This window comes from Chiloscyllium plagiosum, chromosome 10 (genome assembly GCF_004010195.1).
Source record: "Chiloscyllium plagiosum isolate BGI_BamShark_2017 chromosome 10, ASM401019v2, whole genome shotgun sequence".
Classification (NCBI taxonomy): Eukaryota; Metazoa; Chordata; class Chondrichthyes; order Orectolobiformes; family Hemiscylliidae; genus Chiloscyllium; species Chiloscyllium plagiosum.
This window is the reverse complement of record NC_057719.1, coordinates 89364555-89386819: the sequence shown is the minus strand read 5'-3', so window position 1 is coordinate 89386819 and position 22265 is coordinate 89364555. Positions and strand designations below refer to the sequence as shown.

Below are 22265 nucleotides of genomic sequence, written 5' to 3'. Positions count from 1 at the left end.
TTTACTGACACCACTTTGCCAACTTAAATTATTAAGAGCATTCACTATTTTTATGCTTCACTGTATTTTCTCATCATTTTTGCTGCAAGCAAGTGACAGTAGGGTTGGTGAGGATGATGTAGTGGCTGTGGCCTGACGTCTGAAAATACCCAATATGGCATGCTGGTCAGAATTTAGGTGGGAGCTAGCAAATTAGATCCAAAATACAAAGATAATATTTGAGTGTTCATGGAATTGGAAGCTATTTCCTCTGGTTCTTCAGGGCTAGGGTACTGTTTGTTTTCTGGACTGAGAAACTGGATTGTGGGGTCACAAGGTTCTCTCCTTCAAGCTGCGAGGGTGACTGTCAAGAGGCGATAATGACAAAACAGCACTGGATGCATTCAATCAATTCAGTCAAACAGCATGGCCCAGAGAGCCCTGAATGATGTTTAACTTGGGCAAGTGGTGAGTTTGAGCGGGCATGTGATGTTTGTTGGCACGGCAGATGTCTGAAAGCCTTTGTTATGATCATTATAATTAAGTACAAAGTGTCTTAATTTCTTCTGACAAATCTGCCTTATTGCAGCAAAGTTAGAAAATTTTGAATCTTGTAACTATTGTTTCTTGTAGGTTGGTGCTGAAGAAATGTCGTTTCCACCACACATGAATCGTCCTCCTTTGGGAATACCTCCACTACCGCCGGGTATTCCTCCTCCACAATTTGCAGGATTTCCTCCTTCTGTGCCACCTGGTATGTAAATTGAATAAGTTATTTTCATTAAGCAGTAAAAATTTAAACTGAAATGTGTCTTCTCAGCAGTCTGTCTTTTGCAGGTATTCCTATAGTTTGGTGAGTACATGTACTTTGTTTATTCTTACATGAAATGTGGGTACTGCTAGCATATGTTGCACATCTGTTATTGTCCTTGAACTAAGAGGCATCTTTAGGCCATTTCAGGACAGTTAAGTGTCAGCCGCATTGCAGTGCATTAGGCGTCATGTGTAGGCCAGACTGGGTAAGAATAACAGATTTCTTTCCCTAAAACATATCAGTGTATCACATGTGCTTTTAGGGAAATTCATGATAATTATTGTTGTCACTTGCTAAAATTAGCTTTATTTTCCAAATTTTTAGGTTGATTTAAGTTCCATCTACTGTGATGGGAATTGAACAGGGTTTCTGGAGTACTAGTCCACTATCTCTCCCAAAGTATAGAGATATAGGCATACAAAAAGTTCTAGCCTTAATCCATAATGTGTGCCCTGGTGGATCTCTACCTAGATAGAGTAGCATGAGCTGCTAAATTGGAACCAAGATCTGTTTGACATTTTCAACATTATGTTTACTATTTTTAGGGGCACCTGTGATTCCTGTACCAATGGGAATAATGACACCTGCCACAACTGTAAGTATTACCAAGCTTGGATGTTATTGTCCAAAAATGTTGATAGCTTTTAATGGTGCCGGGAACCAAATTGGAGAAACAAGTGAAGTTAGCCTGTGATTATGTTTGAATGATAATATTTTAATTAAAATCTGCTCCCTTATCCATGACTAACTTGATGTTTTATATAATGCAGGTGGAATAAATGGTTAAAGCAAAACTCTTGGACCTGCTAATCTTTTTTAACATTTAACACTAGAGTATCTAGTTCTTTGCACAAGTTTGATTCTTTAATTATTTTGTCTTCCTAGTTCGGACAGGTAGTAAAGAAGAGATTTTTTCCCCTACAATTAGTGAGCCTTTGAAATTCGATACTATGCCTGATGTTGCCTGAAATAAGAATGCTCCATTTAGCTCCTTGGCCCTGGTTTCACAATTCAATTCATTTATTTGATCAATATTTTAACACTGTCTACATGCTTTGGTCCAGTCACCCTTCTTCATGCCCTTATCTAACCAAAAGCTTTCAATCTTGGTCTTGAAATGGCTGATTCCCCCCCCCCACTTTAAACAGTTTTTTGTTGGAGTTATGGGTAATGCTTCCTTGTTTCCACTCACTACTTTATGAAGTGCTTCTTGACATCATGGGGGATGGAGATGTAATCTTAAATGTTCAAAGTTTGTGAGAAGATTTGTAGCTCGGGTGCTCGTTGCTGTGGTTCTGTTCGCCGAGCTGGAAATTTTTGTTGCAAACGTTTCGTCCCCTGTCTAGGTGACATCATCAGTGCTTGCCACTACAGTGGACAGCTGAAACTGACAACCGGAAGCGGCAGGGACAGGCCACTATAAATGCCGGAGGAAACACCACAGAAGCGCTTCACAGGAGGCTCCCAAGCACTGATGATGTCACCTAGACAGGGGACGAAACGTTTGCAACAAAAACTTCCAGCTCGGCGAACAGAACCACAGCATGTAATCTTAAAGTTCAATCAAATTCTTCTGATTTCACTATACTTACCCTGTTGACTCCCCATGTCATTTTAAATACCTCAATTAGGACAGTCACAATAACTTGTATTCAAAGGAGGAGTGAAAGCTTTGTCCATGCAACCATGCCTTTAAAAATTAACTGTCTTCTTCCTGGTTTTGATCAATCAGCAAAGTGTTCTCGACAAGGCAGTAAAGGTGGAAAGCTCAGAACTAATGCAGCACTTCAGATGAGGTCTAACCAGAATATTGGTGAAGTAGTCCTTTGCTTTTCAGCTCTCTTGAGGTAAAGGCCAACATTCCATCACATCCATTAACATAAGACCTTTCTACCTTTAAATTTTCCCAGCCCCGTTGTTATGATTTCCAGCACAAAATATGTTTGGTGTCGGACAGAAACTTCATAGTTTCAAACGTGAAAAAATAGAATTTATCATATTTGAAAGTGCAGAAGGCCTTCTGTTAATAGACTACAAGCAGTTGCTGTGAATTAGTTAATGGTTGGTTCATAAAGCATAAAGGCTCAGATTGAAAGGTGATAGTTCAAATGACAGTGTGCTGTTACAGAAAAAAGACATTGGGAAAGTATTTTAGTGTACGGCTGTCTGGATGCTCAATTTAAATGTTAATGCTATTGTACAACAGGGCAAAATGCTTTACTATTACATAGGATTGCAAAGGATATATAACACAGAAACAGGCCATTCACACGAACCAGTCCATGCCATTGTCATGTTTCTCTTGACCCTTCTCCAATCTTTCTTCATTTCAATTTATCATTGCAAACTTTGATTCCGTATTCCCCTTGAGCACATGTATGCTATTTACTTGAACCACTGACCTCTGGTAGCAAGTTCTACCTTACCTCAAAAGCAATGCTGGAAATCTGAACTAATATCACAAAATGTTGGAAATACCCAATAGGTGTGGCAGTATTGGAGGGAGGAACAGTTAAAATTTCAGAGGTGTTATGGACTCGGCCAGACCCCTCAAAACACTTTTAAGCAAGTAGCCCAGACTGTAACTTTGCTGTTTGTTTGAGCTAAACTTATCGTGGATATTTCTAGAGTAGTTGGTTTGGCTGCCAAATTTTAAGCAAACAATTTATTTACAAAATTACAGAATGAAATGTAGCAAACAGAAAATAGAATACCAGATAACTTCTCCAAACCCAATGTAATGATGCTGTTCTGAAAATATTTCCAACAGTCCCATTACGCACGTCCCTTAGCACAATGACTAAAAATGACAGCCAACTTGCAGTTTGTGAAGTCAGAAGGGCAGAAAGAGAGAGAAAAGATCCTGTAGCCTTTTCCCCACTTAGCTGCCACTGAACCCACTAAAGTTCTGAACTTAATTTAAAAAAAACTCCAATGTAAATGAAGGCGAGCTACGCAGCTCGCTGGCCACTATCCTTTTGGTTAGACCTTTTTTTAAGACATCAAAGACTTGGGTTGGAGATATAAACTGTTAGGGTAAACAAAAAGGCCCCAATAAAACTTTCAAACCCAGCCTAGTTGGAGTCCCCTCTCTGGGGGGAAAAAAATTAATTACCCCCTCTGGGAAAAAATTCTCAAGGACATAGTAACCTTGGAAGAAGAGCCAGTATTGTGACAGACGTATGACCTTGAGTACTGACGAGAGGTCACAGTTCTGAATATTACATCCACACTCTTTCTCCTCAGATGCTGCCAGACCTCTTGAATGTTTCCAGTCGTTTATTTTTCTATTTCAAAATTTTTTGATTTTGAGGATTAGAACCAAATTCGTGTTGAGGACTGGTTTATTTGAAATGTAGAAATGAAATTAACAGTCCAAATGTAAAAGAAATGTTATTTCACATTTTTGAATGCTCATAACAATTGGTTTATTTTTTGTAATCACTTTCTTGCTTCTGTAAGCATTCAATCCTTTCTGCAGTCTTACTCAATGCTGCCCAGACCAGTATTAATGTGTCAGGGACCCTCTGGCTACAACTCAATTTATGCCATTAAGAAGTGCTTGCGTCCAATTACAACAGGGACCTGGAAACTTTGGTCTTTGAACCCAGAGTGCTGAAGTAATAATCCTATTACTGTTCTGAGTGTGACCCATTTGTGTAGAGTGAGGGAAAAACCTATCTCCTGATTGGAAACAAACTACTTTAGTTTATTAAAAGCTGAAAGCTCGTGCAATCCCTGAAGATAAATTATTTCAATAATCCCATTAAGAAAGAAAAGGAAATTAGACTGATTTAATATTCTGTGCCTCACACTAAATGAAATATTAATGCCACTGTGTGAATATAAGTAACTAAATTGAAGTGATCCATTAATAAGTAAAAATGAAAATTCTTGCATCTCTTTCATGAATTATCTTATGGTTTCTGAACCAATCTAAGACTTTTCTTGGGAAAGTACACACTCTGCTTAATCTTGAGGTAAATATATCTTTCTGAAATGAGAGGTCTGCCTTATAGGAACATAGGAAATAGGGGTGCAATGATGAGGTCAGAGATGAGCGAAATGGGCCTGTTTTATCTGAAATTTAGGAAAATTGATTTGATCTTATTAATGTAAAATTCCTCAATGAGCTGGCAGGCTGTTTTCCCTGCCTGAAGAGTCTGGAAACTATTGTTCATAGTTTCAGAATTAGCAGTCAACTAATTAAGGATTCAGATGAATAGTTTCAACATTGAGAGTAGAGATCCTTTGAATGCTCTACACCAAGAGTTGTGGGTGCTCAGTTGTTTTTTTATTTCAAAATTAATGACTGTGTCTTTAACACAGAGAATCAAAAGATATGGGGTAGGTCGAAAAAGTGCAGAGGTGACAATTAGCAGTGGTCTTGTGAATCACAGAGCAGATGAGAGCTTTTGTTTATAAATGTTCTTAACAGTTTTCAGTAGAATCTGGCAGTATAAATTGAAATGGGTGAAAACGTAAACTCAAAGTAGGCATTTTTGCAGTTCGGAGAGAAAAAAAAGTTAAGATGAGCACGACCATATTTGATGATTGAGTTGTAATTTGAGCTGTTTGAAGTGAACATCCTTGGCAAAACCACCTTTTTAAAACTTCTTAATTTTCAGTTATATCCATTGAAAAGTCATTCCATATTCAGAGGGGTTTATGTGGAAGTGTTGGTACTTTTCATTTATTAGTGCATGCAAATAGATTAACAGACTGGGATCAGTTTAGAATAGGAAGTGCCATTTGTAAAACTGTCTTCCATGTGTGACAAAAACTTATTCCCATGTTGTGTAAGATATGTTGTATTTATACTGTTGTTGTCTCCCTCCCCCTTTTCAGGTCTCCATGCTGTACACCATGAACCGTTGCCCAACAGAGGGCAAACAGGTAACCTGTTCTGGGACCGCTGCCATTGGCAGTTTATAACTGAACATTAATCATTGTATGAAATCAGTTCCTTTTGCCCTTTTCTCCTACTTCCCTGGACACCTTTTTTTAATTCCTCAGTGAAATCTCCAGGCACTCTTGCTGAACTTGGAGATTCCATGTGTAGCATTATGGGCACTAACTCCTCACACCAAACATTTTATTTAAACAGCAAAAACAGAAGGGCATCTTGTATGTAATCAGAATTAATTCTTGGAATTAGTCATATACAGTTGAGAACATGACAAAATTTAAGAGAACTACTGGTAGAAAAATGGAAATCAACAAATATGGCAACAGGGCAAGAGGTAATACCAAAACAGAATTAGGCCAAATGTCCTGTTTCTGTGCTATAATTTCAGTGTAATTCTGTGTTTCAAGTATGATGCTCAAAGTGCCATATTTTTAAGGTGAATTAAAATAACACAATCAGAAACTTGAGGTCACACTTGTTGTGACTGTATGGAGGTCTGGGCAGCTGGTATGACATGTGTTTGGTCTGCCCAGTGCAGAAATGAGCACATTGTGAGCAGCGAATATGATCTCCTAAATTGGAAAGTATTCATACGTTACTTTCATCTGGAAGAAATGTTCGGACCTAGGGAGGAGGCGAAAGAGCAGGTGTAGTTTGCTCAAATACATGCTGTGGGGAAGGGCTGTTCGGGTGAGATTGAGGAGTGCAACAGTTGCTGAGGTGGGCATGGCCCTTTGGAGTACTGAGAGGGGAGGAGACGATGGTTCGATAATGGCATCTTGAAGGTGGCAGAAATGACAGGGCTGATTTGAAGAGTGCAGAGGCCATTGTTTTGTGAGAAGAAGAGCAAGAGAGCTGTTTTTCTCAAGTTGAAAGCAGAAGTCCGAGAACACTAATGGACATGGCTGAGTGTCTTCAACCAAAATTAGGAGAGATCCTTCGCTTGTTGAAACATGAAGATTAATTGGAAGCACTATTATGGAAAGTTAGAACAAGTGGCAGAAATAGAGAAACTGGGAGAATAGAATTCTTCCAGGAACAAGTGTTGCCAACAGATTTTGGTTGATTGAAGAAATGGACAAAGCTTCCAGTCCTGTTAGATCCCAGTTGCAACCTTCCAGCCTCCTCCCTGCTGAAACATCAGGAAACCTCGATATAAGACTTCCCTGTTGACTCTGATCAATGCCACAAAACAGTATCTTGTTTGTTAATTTCTACATAGACCCAACATGATGTATTTTCTCTAAGTTAGAATTTAGTGTTCCGTAATTACATTGAAACTGCATTGTAAAACTTGGCTAAGTGGATTCTGTTACTGTGTGCAAATGGCTAATTTATGGTAATTGTGTAAGTTACTTTGTGGCAATCAAGAGTCGATGTTCTCAATATATATTGCAGATGCTTGTTCTTTGACAAGTCGTTCAGTTTTTGTTAAAGGACAATGGTGCATTGATAAATATTCTAATCTTAAATGATGGAAACGTTGAGACATAATTTGGGCTATGATATTATTCAGACGAACTGTGGAGATAATTGTGGATTAGCCATGGTGAGACCGCTAAATGTAAAAATTATGGACAAGATATTTTATAGGAATTAAACTAACTTTGCAGCTCAACTACTTCTCATTTTAATTTTCTTGTTTTTCATTGTGGCATTTTCAACATTTCTAGTTCCCAATTTTTGGAATGACAAACTATGTACTCTATTCCATTTGATCCAGTTGATCCATCCATTTTATAGTCTTAGCATAACCTCACCAGAATTGTTTAATTTTTAGGCTTACAAAATGCTGAAAGATGTAAACATGTTCAAAAGCCTCACCATGTTATAACATTGATAGTTCTATCTCTGGCTTTGAGACTGTATGCTTTTTTCATGGAATTCATAGAGTGTGGAAGCAGGCCATTGGGTCCATTGAGGTTGCAGCGACCCTTTGAAGAGCATCCCATTCTACAGCAGTACTAACCACTGAGCCACTGTGCTGTCCCACTTTTTTTATTGAACACTATATTCCACAAATCCAGCAAAATACCCACAATTGATGCTTCTCCATACTCTACCTTCATATGCAGCACTGTATTCTATCCTGAACTTGTTAAATTTTAAAGTTTTATTGGCAATTTTAGAAGCGGAACTTTTGATTAGCCTTCTGAAACTTAAATAAACAAATTGCATTTTGCATTCTGGGATGCATTTTAGATTTGTGGTGTTCTCAACCATACAAATGGAAAACTTCTTTTCATCTCCTTTTTTTGTGCTACGTATCTCTGCTTTTTGTCTGTGTTCCTACTGTCTCCTTTGTCAGTTCCTTGTAAGCGTTGTTCGTTCCATCTATTCTTCTCCTTGACAATGAGCAGTGCCTCAGTCAATCTCTATTCCTTTACATCTGTTTGTGCTCACCATTGCTTTTGCTTTTCGTCTCCCTGTATTTATTTCAGTCTTTCACTTTTATTTTCGACTGTATACACTTCACACTTTTAGAGTCATAGAGATGTACAGCATGGAAACAGACCCTTCGGTCCTACCAGTCCAAGCTGACCAGACATCCCAACCCAATCTAGTCCCATCTGCCAGAACCTGGTCCCTCCAAACCCTTCCTATTCATATACCCATCCAAATGCCTCTTAAATGTTGCAGTTGTAACAACCTTTACCGCTTCCTCTGGCAGCTCATTCCATGCACATACCATCCTTTGTGTGAAAAAGTTGCCCCTTATGTCTCTTTTATATCTTTCCCCTCTCACCCTAAACCTCTGCCCTCTGATAGGAAGGAGACCAGAATTGCACGCAATATTCCAACAGTGGCCTAACCAATGTCCTGTACAGCTGCAACATGACCTCCCAACTCCTGTACTCAATACTCTGACCAATAACGGAAAGCATACCAAATGCCTACTTCACTATCCTATCTGCCTACGACTTCATTTTCAAGGAGCTATGCACTCCAAGATCTTTGTTCAGCAACACTCCCTAGGACCTTACCATTAAGTGTATAAGCCTGCTAAGATTTGCTTTCCCAAAATGCAGCACCTCGCATTTATCTGAATTAAATTCCATCTGTCACCCCTCAGCCCATTGGCCCATCTGGTCCAGATCCTGTTGTAGTCTGAGGTAACCCTCTTCGCTGTCCACTACAGCGAAGGTGGCGTTTGTGTGGAGCCACAGAAAATGGGGAGATACTAAATGAATATTTTGCATCAGTATTTACTGCGGAAAAGGACATGGAAGATATAGACTGTAGGGAAATAGATGGTGACATCTTGCAAAATGTCCAGATTACAGAGGAGGAAGTGCTGGATGTCTTGAAACGGTTAAAGGTGGATAAATCCCCAGGACCTGATCAGGTGTACCCGAGAACTCTGTGGGAAGCTAGAGAAGTGATTGCTGGGCCTCTTGCTGAGATATTGGTATCATCGATAGTCACAGTCCACTACATCTCCAATTTTGGTGTCATCTGCAAACTTGCTAACTGTACCTCTTATGCTCGCATCCAAATCGTTTATGTAAATGACAAAAAGCCTTGGGCCTAGCACCGATCCTTGTGGCACTCCACTGATCACAGGCCTCCAGTCTGAAAAACAACCCTCCACTACCACCCTCTGTCTTCTATCTTTGAGCCAGTTCTGTATACAAATGGCTAGTTCTCCCTGCATTCCATGAGATCTAACCTTGCTAATCAGTCTCCCATGGAATCTTGTCAAACGCCTTACTGAAGTCCATTTGGATCACATCGACTGCTCTGCCCTCATCAATCTTCTTTGTTACTTCAAAAAACTCCTCAATGAAGTTTGTGAGACATGATTTCCCATGCACAAAGCCATGTTGACTATCCCGAATCGGTCCTTGCCTTTCAAATACATGTACATCCTGTCCCTCAGGATTCCCTCCAACAACTTGCCCACCACTGGGGTCAGGCTCACTGGTCTATAGTTCCCTGGCTTGTCTTTACCGCCCTTCTTAAACAGTGGCACCACGTTTGCCAACCTCCAGTCTTCCGGCACCTCACCTGTGACTATCGATGCTACCAATATCTCAGCAAGAGGCCCAGCAATCACTTCTCGAGCTTCCCCCAGAGTTCTCGGGTACACCTGATCAGGTCCTGGGGATTTATCCACCTTTAACCGTTTCAAGACATCCAGCACTTCCTCCTCTGTAATCTGGACATTTTGCAAGATGTCACCATCTATTTCCCTACAGTCTATATCTTCCATGTCCTTTTCCGCAGTAAATACTGATGCAAAATATTCATTTAGTATCTCCCCCATTTTCTGTGGCTCCACACAAACGCCACCTTGCTGATCTTTAGGGACCCTATTCTCTCCCTAGTTACCCTTTTGTCCTTAATATATTTGTAAAAACCCTTTGGATTCTCCTTAATTCTATTTGCAAAGCTATCTCATGTCCCCGTTTTGCCCTCCTGGTTTCCCTCTTAAGTATACTCCTACTTTCTTTATACTTTTCTAAGGATTCACTCGATCTATCCTGTCTATACCTGACATATGCTTCCTTCTTTTTCTTAACCAAACCCTCAATTTCTTTAGTCATCCAGCATTCCGTATACCTACCAGCCTTCCCTTTCACCCGACAGGAATATACTTTCTCTGGATTCTTGTTATCTCATTTCTGAAGGCTTCCCATCTTCCAGCTGACCCTTTAACTGCGAACATTTGCCTCCAATCAGCTTTCGAAAGTTCTTGCCTAATACCGTCAAAATTGGCCTTTCTACAATTTAGAACTTCAACTTTTAGATCTGGTTTATCTTTTTCCATCGCTATTTTCAATCTAATAGAATTATGGTCGCTGGCCCCAAAGTGCTCCCTCACTGACACCCCAGTCACCTGCCCTGCCTTATTTCCCAAGAGTAGGTCAAGTTTTGCACCTTCTCTAGTAGGTACATCCACATACTGGCGCTCTCTCTCGCGCTCTCTCTCGCGCTCTCTCTCGCGCTCTCTCTCGCGCTCTCTCTCGCGCTCTCTCTCGCGCTCTCTCTCGCGCTCTCTCTCGCGCTCTCTCTCGCGCTCTCTCTCGCGCTCTCTCTCGCGCTCTCTCTCGCGCTCTCTCTCGCGCTCTCTCTCGCGCTCTCTCTCGCGCTCTCTCTCGCGCTCTCTCTCGCGCTCTCTCTCGCGCTCTCTCTCGCGCTCTCTCTCGCGCTCTCTCTCGCGCTCTCTCTCGCGCTCTCTCTCGCGCTCTCTCTCGCGCTCTCTCTCGCGCTCTCTCTCGCGCTCTCTCTCGCGCTCTCTCTCGCGCTCTCTCTCGCGCTCTCTCTCGCGCTCTCTCTCGCGCTCTCTCTCGCGCTCTCTCTCGCGCTCTCTCTCGCGCTCTCTCTCGCGCTCTCTCTCGCGCTCTCTCTCGCGCTCTCTCTCGCGCTCTCTCTCGCGCTCTCTCTCGCGCTCTCTCTCGCGCTCTCTCTCGCGCTCTCTCTCGCGCTCTCTCTCGCGCTCTCTCTCGCGCTCTCTCTCGCGCTCTCTCTCGCGCTCTCTCTCGCGCTCTCTCTCGCGCTCTCTCTCGCGCTCTCTCTCGCGCTCTCTCTCGCGCTCTCTCTCGCGCTCTCTCTCGCGCTCTCTCTCGCGCTCTCTCTCGCGCTCTCTCTCGCGCTCTCTCTCGCGCTCTCTCTCGCGCTCTCTCTCGCGCTCTCTCTCGCGCTCTCTCTCGCGCTCTCTCTCGCGCTCTCTCTCGCGCTCTCTCTCGCGCTCTCTCTCGCGCTCTCTCTCGCGCTCTCTCTCGCGCTCTCTCTCGCGCTCTCTCTCGCGCTCTCTCTCGCGCTCTCTCTCGCGCTCTCTCTCGCGCTCTCTCTCGCGCTCTCTCTCGCGCTCTCTCTCGCGCTCTCTCTCGCGCTCTCTCTCGCGCTCTCTCTCGCGCTCTCTCTCGCGCTCTCTCTCGCGCTCTCTCTCGCGCTCTCTCTCGCGCTCTCTCTCGCGCTCTCTCTCGCGCTCTCTCTCGCGCTCTCTCTCGCGCTCTCTCTCGCGCTCTCTCTCGCGCTCTCTCTCGCGCTCTCTCTCGCTCGCGCTCTCTCGCGCTCTCTCGCGCGCTCTCTCTCGCGCGCGCTCTCTCGCGCGCGCTCTCTCTCGCGCGCTCTCTCTCTCGCTCACCATGTGCTTCCTTTTTCTGCTCTTCTCCCTTTTAAACTGCTGTTGTTTTGACTTTTTTTCCAAAGTTCCAAAAAAATGCAACAGCATATAAAACAGTAATTGCTGCTCCTGGAATTCGAGGACATCACCTCCTACACCTAAAATACCTCAAAAAAAAAGAGCAGCTCTTATAGCCAGAAAGTTTCTGTCCTCCATCTTGTACTACCCAGAATCCTCTCCCACTTTTGTCACTGTCCATTTTCTCTCTCCTCTTTTACGGTTTTTAACATTAGTACTTTTCTTTGTTCCTCTGCAGCCTTTCCTTTCCTTCATTCTTTGCAGCCTCCACACATAGGTTGGTTCAGAAAGGAGTATTATATCTCATTCTATCGGGAAAAATTGATTGCCTGAGAATCTCAGAGTAACCACTTCATAACTCTGTTTTGACCCATTAAGATTATGAAATCTATCCACTACGATTCTTGTAACAAAAACTGAACTACATAAGGATGCCAAATTGCCATTCTGCTGCAACTTTAGATCCACTCCCTCTAATGTTCACGATTTGCAGTATTCTGCATGGTTTACTATGATCTCTAAACTTATGTCTGAGCAAATTGTTTCTATTTAAGTGATGAAATTCGTACAGGAACATTGGATTGTGGGATCAATAAGTTCAGAAAGCTGGCGTCCTTTATTCCTTGAAATGATCTTGAAGCAGTATTACCACATTGTACAAAGGATTATCTTCGATGTTTCTATTTCTTGAATAATAGATTCAAACATTGCAGTGTTTTACACAGGTTCTGGTACCAACCTCTGTACCCATGGTTGGAAAGCATATTGGACCAAGGAAAGACCATTCTAGTCAGAGGAGCCGTGATAGTGATGAAAACAGTGGTCCAACTACAACGGTGTTCGTTGGCAATATCTCTGAGAAAGCTTCAGATATGCTAATCAGGCAGTTGCTTGCAGTAAGTTTCCTTTTGCAATGTCATATGGAGAACATCATAAAAGTTGGTGTTGCAGTTGTCTCCCTAATGCGTAATTGACTTAGGCTGAGTTATGGTGCTGTGTGTGGCCGCTGTGCCTAGATGGTAATGGCACATCTAAGAACACAGATCTTTGTTCTTGGGCTACCTAACTATTGAGATAAGTCAGTAGAAATGAATTCTACCCTTTCTTCAAACAAATATCTATCCTGTCTTCCTGCACCAAGTCCTGGCTCCAATGCCTCAGTTTCATTTTCATTTTCAAGTAGAGATGATGCTGTATTGATGTTGTGCCTCCCATCCCAGATTGCTAAAGCACAAATTGAAACGCCTGTTTCGCATTGTTAGAAAATAAACTGTGGTGAATTGCTCTTTGTTTACTTGTGGATTACAGCTCATGTGTGGACTTGACAAAATGGTTCCTCGTAATATGTTTTACAGCGTTGTTATAAAAGCTGACATTCAGTTGGTAAACAACATGGTAATAATCATCTCCAATTTTCAGAAATGCGGCTTGGTTTTAAGCTGGAAGAGAGTGCAAGGGGCTTCAGGAAAGTTGCAAGGTATGTATAGTTTGTACTGAGTTATATAAATGAGTTGGAATTCACCAAGTGAGTCTTTAGCCTACTTTAGACTGTTTGTAAGTATATTACTTGTACATTATCCATTTGAATCTTTTGTTTCATTTGTTCATGGTATGTGGGTAACTGGCTGGGCTGGTTTGAAGTTTAACAAAAACTTATTCCAAAATACCATGTTGAGTGGTGGGCCACAGATGACTTCCTGTGCATTTCTGCTGTTTTCTCTGCTAAGGTGTTGGAAGCTATTGAGCGAGCCTCTCAAGAGCAACTCCTTTCAGATTATTGTGGTGACTCCCAAATAGAACATCATGATTAGGTTGATTAACCTTTCACCCAAAAGTTAAACTAAGCCCCTAAGTAACTGGTAGTTCATCATATTACTGGGATTGTGATTTATTACTGACATCAAACTGACATATAAATGTTGACCTGGCACTTTTCAGATAAATGGAGGGATTTTCTCATGAGGTACTACCTTTACCCAGAGAAGGTAGGCAGAAATTTTCCCCTCAAATTCGTGAGGTAAATGGAATGCGCTATTCTTTGGACAGAGAGTACAGAGGAACCTGTTAATCTGGCTTCGATTATCGAAATTTCAGATTATCCGAACAAGATCGTGACACTTGGCTAAACTGTGTTATCCGGCATTCGATTATCTGAACAAAATACTCCCTGCCAGTGTCCTTCAGATAATTGAGGCTCCTCTGTTTGCCACTGTCAGCAGGGAATTGATGCAAAGTTAATTATAAAACCCAAATGTTGTTATCTCATTGCACTACTTTGTTCACTAGTTTTGCGGGACCTATTAGAATCATAGGATCAAAAATAGAAGCTGCTGAAAAAACTCAGCAGGTCAGGCAGCATCTGTGGAGAGAATTGAGTTCTGAGGAATGATCACTTGACCTGAAATGCTAACCCTGATTTCTCTCCATAGATGCTGTGAGACCTGCTGAACTTTTCCAGCATTTTCTGCTTTTTGTTTCTGATTTCCAGCATCCACAGATCATTTGGTTTTCATTTGAGGATGATAGGGCAGAAGACAGCATTAGACCCATTGTGTCTATGCTGGCTATTTGCTGAACTAATGAATCCCACTCCCTTTCACATTTTGCCTTATTTATTTCATCTTCCATGTTACTTTGAAACTGATTCCGTTGTCCTTTCGGCAAGAGCATTCGGGATAAACCAAGTGTCCATTTTTGTCAGGCAAAAATCTGCATTCTCTGCTTATTGACCTTACTGACGCTGGAAACAGTTTCTTATGAAGTGTTTCAATTTTTCATTATTTGAAAACGCTGAGTGTCCAGTTAACTCCTTTTATCCCAGGTACTATTGTAGTAAATCCCTTGAACCATTTCATATCCTTCCTAAAGAATGCTGTCCAGAATGTGGCATACCTTATTTGCTTATATACTTTATTCCTTTATCTAAATCTTTTCTTTACCTCATCCTATCAAAATGCATTACCACCAATGTGAAACTTCTCCCCTCCCTAAACAGAAATACTTTTCCAAAAGCTTTGCTTGCATGTGTTTGTTCCTAGTAGAGCTGATCTATTTTCTGCTACTGATACTTACAATTAACATTTCTTTTTTCTGTATCATTATTCTGCTACTGTTTGGCCTTCTGCTTTCTGCAGTTTAAAACAAAAGCCACGTTTCCAGCCCCCATCAATTCTAAATGAGTCATAGTGGACTCTTTGTCTTCACAGATGCTGCCAGTTCTGCTGAGTTTCTCCAACACTACCTGTTTTTATTTCACTACACACTTGCCTTTGTTAAATCTTCTGTCATCTGTTTGCTTCTTTGATGAATTCCAAAACTGTTAGGATCCTTGAAAGACATAATGTTGTTTGCAAACTTTGATTTTATACCAAATACCCAAGTCCAAGTGACAAAAACACATCAAAAAGAACAGTGATTGCAATAGCCTTGAGTTACAACATTGTAATGTCCCTTCAATCTGAAAATAAGCAACTGTTTACCTTTAAGCTGTTAACCAACTTTAGATCCTTCTTGTTAAGAGTGGGGAGGAGTGGGGTAAGTGAAACAGAAGGGAAGGTCAGATACCGCAGAAAGCAGAAATACAGGAAATGGGTTGAACATGATTGAAGGTCTTGCTTGCCACAAAAGGATAGGGATCCTGAGTTTGGGCGGTGGGGGGGTGTGTGCAGAAAAAGGAAGCAATGTTGGAAGAATGATGAGGAAACTAACATCAGAAAATATACTTCAGAAACTGGGAGAAAGGAAGGCAGTCAACGAAAACCAAAAGTGAAAGGACAACACAGGAACAGGCCCGACCCCTCAAAACATTTTTCAGCAGGTAGCCCAGGCTTTGCTATTTGTTTTAGGTAAGTATATAGTAGATACTCCCAGATTCTATTAGCTGGACCGACTGCTGAGTTTTTTAAACAAACAGAATTTACTTACAAAATTACAGAATGAAACATCAAGAACAGAAAATAGAATATCAGATAACTTCCTATCCAAACCCGACAGACTATCCCGACTTAATGATACTCTTCCAAAGATAGTTGCAACAGGAGTAAATAAAGGGTAGGGGAATGGGTCTGGGTGGGTGTGGACTTGTTGGGCCGAAGGACGTGTTTCCATACTGTCGGTACATAGAACATAGAAAAATGCAGCGCAATACAGGCCCTTTGGCCCTCGATGTTGCGCTGATCCAAGCTCGCCTAACCTACACTAGCCCACTATCCTCCATATGCCTCTCCAATGCCCGTTTAAATGCCCATAAAGAGGGAGAGTCCACCACTGCTACTGGCAGGGCATTCCATGAACTCACGACTCGCTGAGTAAAGAATCTACCCCTAACATCTGTCTCCGGAACTCAATTCCTCTCCCAATAAAAGCCAGTATGCCATATGCCTTCTTCACCGCACTATTTACCTGGGTGGCAACTTTCAGAGATCTGTGTACATGGACACCAAGATCCCTCTGCTCATCCACACTACCAAGTATCTGACCATTAGCCCAGTACCCCTCTTTTTGGTAATCTTTCCAAAGTGAATCACCTCACACTTAGCTACATTGAACTCCATTTGCCACCTTTCTGCCCAACTCTGCAACTTATCTATATCCAGCTGTAACCTGACACCTCCTTCCTCACTGTCAACAACTCCACCGACTTTTGTATCATCCGCAAACTTGCTCACCTAACCTTCTAGCCCCTCCTCCAGGTCATTTATAAAAATGACAAACAGCAATGGTCCCAAAACAGATCCTTGCGGAACACCGCTAGTAACTGCACTCCAAGGTGAACCTTTACCATCAACTACTACCCTCTGCCTTCTTACAGCCAGGCAATTCCTAATCCAAACCTCCAACTCACCCTCAATGCCATACCTCCGTATTTTTTGCAGTCGCCTACCATGGGTAACTTTATCAAACGCCTTACTAAGATCCATATATACCACATCTACCGCTTTACCCTCGTCTACCTCCTTAGTCACCTTCTCAAAGAATTCGATAAGGTTTGTGAGGCACGACCTGCCCTTCACAAAACCACATTATTCCTATCCAGATGTTCATAAATCCTATCCCTTACAATTCTCTCTAAGACTTTGCCCACAACAGAAGTGAGACTCACCGGCCTATAGTTACTAGGGTTATCCCTACTCCCCTTCTTGAACAAGGGAACCACATTTGCTATCCTCCAGTCTTCTGGCACTACTCCTGTAGACAAAGAGGACATAAAAATCAAGGCCAATGGCTCTGCAATCTCCTCCCTTGCTTCCCAGAGAATCCTAGGATAAATGCCATCAGGCCCAGGGGACTTATGTTTTTCACCCTTTCCAGAATTTCCAACACCTCTTCCCTACATACCTCAAAGCAGTCCATTCTACTTAATTGTGACTCAGTATTCACATCGGCAACAATGTCCTGTTCCTGAGTGAATACTGACGAAAAGTATTCATTCAGTGTCTCCCCAATCTCCTCAGCCTCCACACGCAACTTCCCACTACTATCCTTGACTGGACCTATTCCTACCCTAGTCATTCTTTTATTCCTGACATACCTATAGAAAGCCTTAGGGTTTTCCCTAATCCTATCAATTAAGGACCTTTCATGTGCCCTCCTTGCTGCTTTTAGCTCTCTCTTCAGGTCCTTCCTGGCTACCTTATAACTCTCAATCGCCCCAATTGAAGCTTCACGTCTCATCTTGAGATAGGCCGCCCTCTTCCATTTAACAAGGGATTCCAATTCCTTATTAAACCATGGTTCCCTCACACGACCCTTTCCTCCCTGCCTGACAGGTACATACTTATCAAGGACACTCAATAGTTGCTCTTGAACAAGCTCCACAAATCAATTGTGCCCATGCCTTGAAACCTACTTTTTCAAGCCATGCATCCTAAGTCGTGCCTCACCGCATCATAATTTCCCTGCCCCCAGCTATAACTCTTGCCCTGTAGTGCACACTTATCCCTCTCCATCACTAGAGTAAAAGTCACCGAATTGTGGTCACTGTCCCCAAAGTGCTCACCTACCTCCAATTCTAACACCTGGCCTGGTTCGTTACCCAGAACCAAATCCAGTATGGCCTCACCTCTTGTTGGCCTGTCTACATATTGTGTCAGGAAACCCTCCTGCACACATTGGACAAACACCGACCCAGCTAACAAACTCGAGTTATAGCTTTCCCAGTCAATATCTGGAAAGTTAAAGTCCCCCATAACAATCACCCTATTACTTTCAGCAAATTCACCTTTCCTATTCCTAACCTCAGCCCAAACTACCTCTGATGGCGAGTCTTCATCCATCGTCCTTTCCACCGCTGTGATACTATCTTTGACAAGCAATGCCACACCTCCCCCTCTTTTACCCCCACCTCTGACCCTACTAAAACATTTAAACCCTGGAACCTGCAACAGCCAATCCTGACCCTGTTCTACCCATGTTTCCGTAATAGCTACAACATCGAAGTCCCAGGTACCAACCCACGCTGCAAGTTCACCTACCTTATTTCGTATACTTCTTGCATTGAAGTATACACACTTCAAGCCATTTTCCTGTTTACAGGCACCCTCCTAACCTCCCTACACTCCAGGTCCTGCACCCTAAAGCTACAGTCTAGGTTCCCATGCCCCTGCAGAGTTTTAAACACCCCCTCCCAAGAGCACTAGCAAACCTCCCCCCAAGGATACTGTTGCCCCTCAGGTTCAGGTGTAGACCATCCTGTTTATAGAGGTCCCACCTTCCCCAGAAAGAACCCAAGTTATCCAGATACCGGAATCCCTCCCTCCTGCGCTATCCCTGTAGCTACGCATTTAACTGTTCTCGCTCCCTATTCCTCGACTCTATCACGTGGCACGGATAACAAACCAGAGACAACAACTCTGTTTGTTCTAACTCTGAGCTTCCAACCTAGCTCCCTGAAAGCCTGCCTAACATCCTCAGCCCTCCTCCTACCTATGTCGTTGGTGCCAATGTGGACCACCACTTCGGGCTGCACCCCCTCCCCCTTAAGGACCCGGAAAACACGATCAGAGACGTCACGTACCCTTGCACCTGGGAGGCAACATACCAAACGTGAGTCTCTCTCGCCCCCACAAAACCGCCTATCTGTGCCCCGAACTATCGAGTCCCCAATTACTATTGCCCTTCCCTTCTGAGCAACGGGGACAGGCTCCGTGCCAGAGGCCTGAACCCCATTGCTTACCCCCCCACAAGTATCCAAAACGGTATACTTGTTCTTGAGGGGAACGGCCGCAGGGGGTCCCTGCACTGGCTGCTTCCTCCCAGTCCCCCTCACTGTCACCCATCTATCTGCCATCTTTGGAGTTACTACTTCCCTAAAGCTCCGATTTATGACCCCCTCTGCCTCCCGAATGTTCCTAAGTTCATCCAACTCCAGCTCCAGTTCCCTAACACGGTCTTGGAGGAGCTGGAGATGGGTGCACTTCCTGCAAGTGTAATCAGCAGGGACGTCCATGGCATCCCTCACCTCAAACATGTTGCAAGAGGATTGCACTGCCTTCACTGCCATCCCTCGAAAAGTAACCTTTTTAAAAAAAAAACTAGGTCTAAAGAATAGAACAAGCAAAATGCAGCACTTACCTACTTAATCTAATCTAATCCCCACAAACAGATCCCTTGGCACAAAAGGTAAAATTAAACAAAGGCTTACAGGTTTCAAGACAGAGCAGAGAGTTCAGCAGTTTTTTTTCTCTCATTCCCTGCTGCAACTAACTCTGATCTAAATGAAGGCTAGCTACATAGCTAGCTGGCCACTGCCCTTTGATTATACCAGTTTTTTAAGACATGAAGATCTTAGTCTGGAAACATTATCTATTATGGGTAAACAAAATAGGCCCCAATAAAACTTTCAAACTCAGCCTTGTTGGAGCCTGGCCAATTACTCTGGGGGAAATAAACTCAAGGGCATAGTAACCTTTCTTTAAAAAAAAGACCAACATTGTGACTCTGCTGATCATCATGCCCTACCTAAACTAAAAACCAAACCTGGCCTTATTTGGTCCATATCTCTCTATTCATTCCCTGTTCATGTAACTATCCAGATGCATCTTGAATGTCACCACCTCTTCTATCAGTGCATACCAGACTCCTACCACTCTCTGCATGAAAATCTTCCCTTGTACATCTCTCTAAAATGTTCCCCTATCACCTTGAACCTGTGCCCCCTTGTAATTGTAATTTCAACCCTGGGAAAAACCCTCTGAAAATCCACCTTATCTGTGCATCTCATAATTTTGTAGACCTCTATCAGGTTTCCTCTCAGCTGCCATCTTTCCAGTGAAAGTTGATGCAGGAAGTATGGTGAGTAAGTGCGGCCCAAGTCACGGTGGGAATGATAGCCCTAAGATGGATATTAGAAGACAGCCTAACTGCAGAATTGCATATAGTACGTGGGCCACTAGAGTATTCACTATCCTCTCTGACTTTCCAAACAAATGGTACTCATCAAAGGACTCAGTTTTATCCCATATGCCTCCACTTCAGTAAATTGTGGGTGGAAAATGGCACTGAGTCATATCACATGGAAACGGACCATTTGGTCCACTCTTCTGTGCTGACCAAAATTGCAATCCCTTTGACTAACATTTAGTCCATTTCCCCAAGCCCTTCCTATTCATATACTCTTCCAGATGCCTTTTAAATGTTGTAATTCTACCACCATACACCACTACCTTTTGGCAACTCATTATACACAAGCACCACCTTCTGTGAAAAAGGTACTCTTTAGGTTCTTTTTAAATCTTTTCCACATCACCTTAAACATATGTCCTCTAGTTTTGGACTACCCCACCCTGGGCAAAGTACCTTATTTACCCTATCCATGCCTCTCATTATTTTATAAACCCTTGTAAGGGCCGGCAGCTTGGCTCAGCGGTTACCACTGCTGCCTCAGAGCCAGGGACCTGGGTTCGATTCCAGCCTCTGGCAACCGTCTGTGTGGAGTTTCCACATTCTCCCCAGGGTTTCCCTCGGGTGTTCCAGTTTCTTCACACAATCCAAAGGCTAGGGAGGCTATGGCGGAGCGGTATTATCGCTGGACTATTAATCCAAGGACCTAGGTAATGTTCTGGGAACCTGGGTTTGAGAAACATCTGGAACGATGACCATAAATCTATTTGGGCAGCACAGTGGCTCAGTGGTTAGCACTGTTGCCTCACAGCACCAGGAAATCAGGTTCGATTCTGCCCTCGGGTGACTGTCTGTCTGTGTGGAATTTGCACATTCTCCCCATGTCTGCCTGGGTTTCCTCCGGGTGCTCTGGTTTCCTCCCACAGTCCAGAGATGTGCAAGTCAGGTGAATTGGCCATGCTAAATTGCCCATAGTGTGGTGCATTAATTAGTCAGAGGGAAATAGCTCTGGGTAGGTTACTGTTCAGAGGGTCACTGTGGACTTGTTGGGCCAAAGGGCCTGTTTCCACACTTTTGGGAATCTAATCTAATCGTGCAGATTACAGGTTAGGTGAATTGGCCATACTAAATTGCCCATAGTGTTCAGGGATGTGTAGGGTAGGTGCGTTAGCAAGGAGTAAAACTGGAACAATAGCCCAGGGGAATGGGTCTGGGTGGGTTGATCTTCAGAGGGTCGGTGTGAACGTGTTGGGCCAAATGGACTGTTTTCACACTGTAGGGTTTCTATAATTCTATGATAAGGTTACGCTTCAGCCTCTGAGGGAATATAGCCCCAGCCTATTCAGCACCTCCCTAAAACTCAAACCTTCCAATCCCGGCCGCATCCTTATAAATCTTTTCCAAACTCTCTCAGGTTTCACAACATCTTTCCTCTAGCAAGGAGACCCAGAGTTGTACATGGTATTCCAAAATTTGCCTCATTAGTGTTCTGTATATCCACAACATGACATTGCGACTCCTGTGCTCAATGTTAGATTAGATTAGATTACATTACAGTATGGAAACAGGCCCTTCGGCCCAACAAGTCCACACCGACCCGCCGAAGCGAAACCCACCCATACCCCTACATTTACCTCTTACCTAACACTACTGGCAATTTAGCATCGCCAATTCACCTGACCCTGCACATCTTTTGGACTGTGGGAGGAAACCGGAGCACCCGGAGGAAACCCACGCAGACACGGGGAGAACGTGCAAACTCCACACAGTCAGTCGCCTGAGGCGGGAATTGAACCCGGGTCTCAGGCGCTGTGAGGCAGCAGTGCTAACCACTGTGCCACCGTGCCGCCCACCAAGTTCTGCAAGTCTTCTTCCTGATGAAGGGCTTTTGCCCGAAACGTTGATTTTACTGCTCCTCGGATGCTGCCTGAACTGCTGTGCTCTTCCAGCACCACTAATCCAGAATCTGGTTTCCAGCATCTGCAGTCATTGTTTTTACCTAATTCTCACTAATAAAGGCAAGCATGCCACACGCTGCCTTCGCTACCCTGTTGACGTGCAACTCTAATTTCAAG

The 22265-nt window shown here is 43.2% G+C and overlaps 1 protein-coding gene across 3 annotated transcripts in view; it reads left to right on the top strand.

The window, feature by feature from the left end:
• The window catches only part of rbm25b (RNA binding motif protein 25b), a 98521-nt gene that overhangs the window by 32088 nt on the left and 44168 nt on the right, over positions 1 to 22265 (top strand). For 2 of the 3 annotated variants that reach the window (XM_043698354.1, XM_043698356.1), the window contains exons 2-6: positions 613 to 733; positions 1339 to 1388; positions 5642 to 5689; positions 12564 to 12746; positions 13270 to 13327. In XM_043698354.1, coding sequence (XP_043554289.1) covers positions 628 to 733; positions 1339 to 1388; positions 5642 to 5689; positions 12564 to 12746; positions 13270 to 13327 — 445 coding nt within the window. In that variant the 5' untranslated portion in view covers positions 613 to 627. The remainder of the gene's footprint in view (positions 1 to 612; positions 734 to 1338; positions 1389 to 5641; positions 5690 to 12563; positions 12747 to 13269; positions 13328 to 22265) is intronic. The other variant, XM_043698355.1, reaches the window with a different exon arrangement.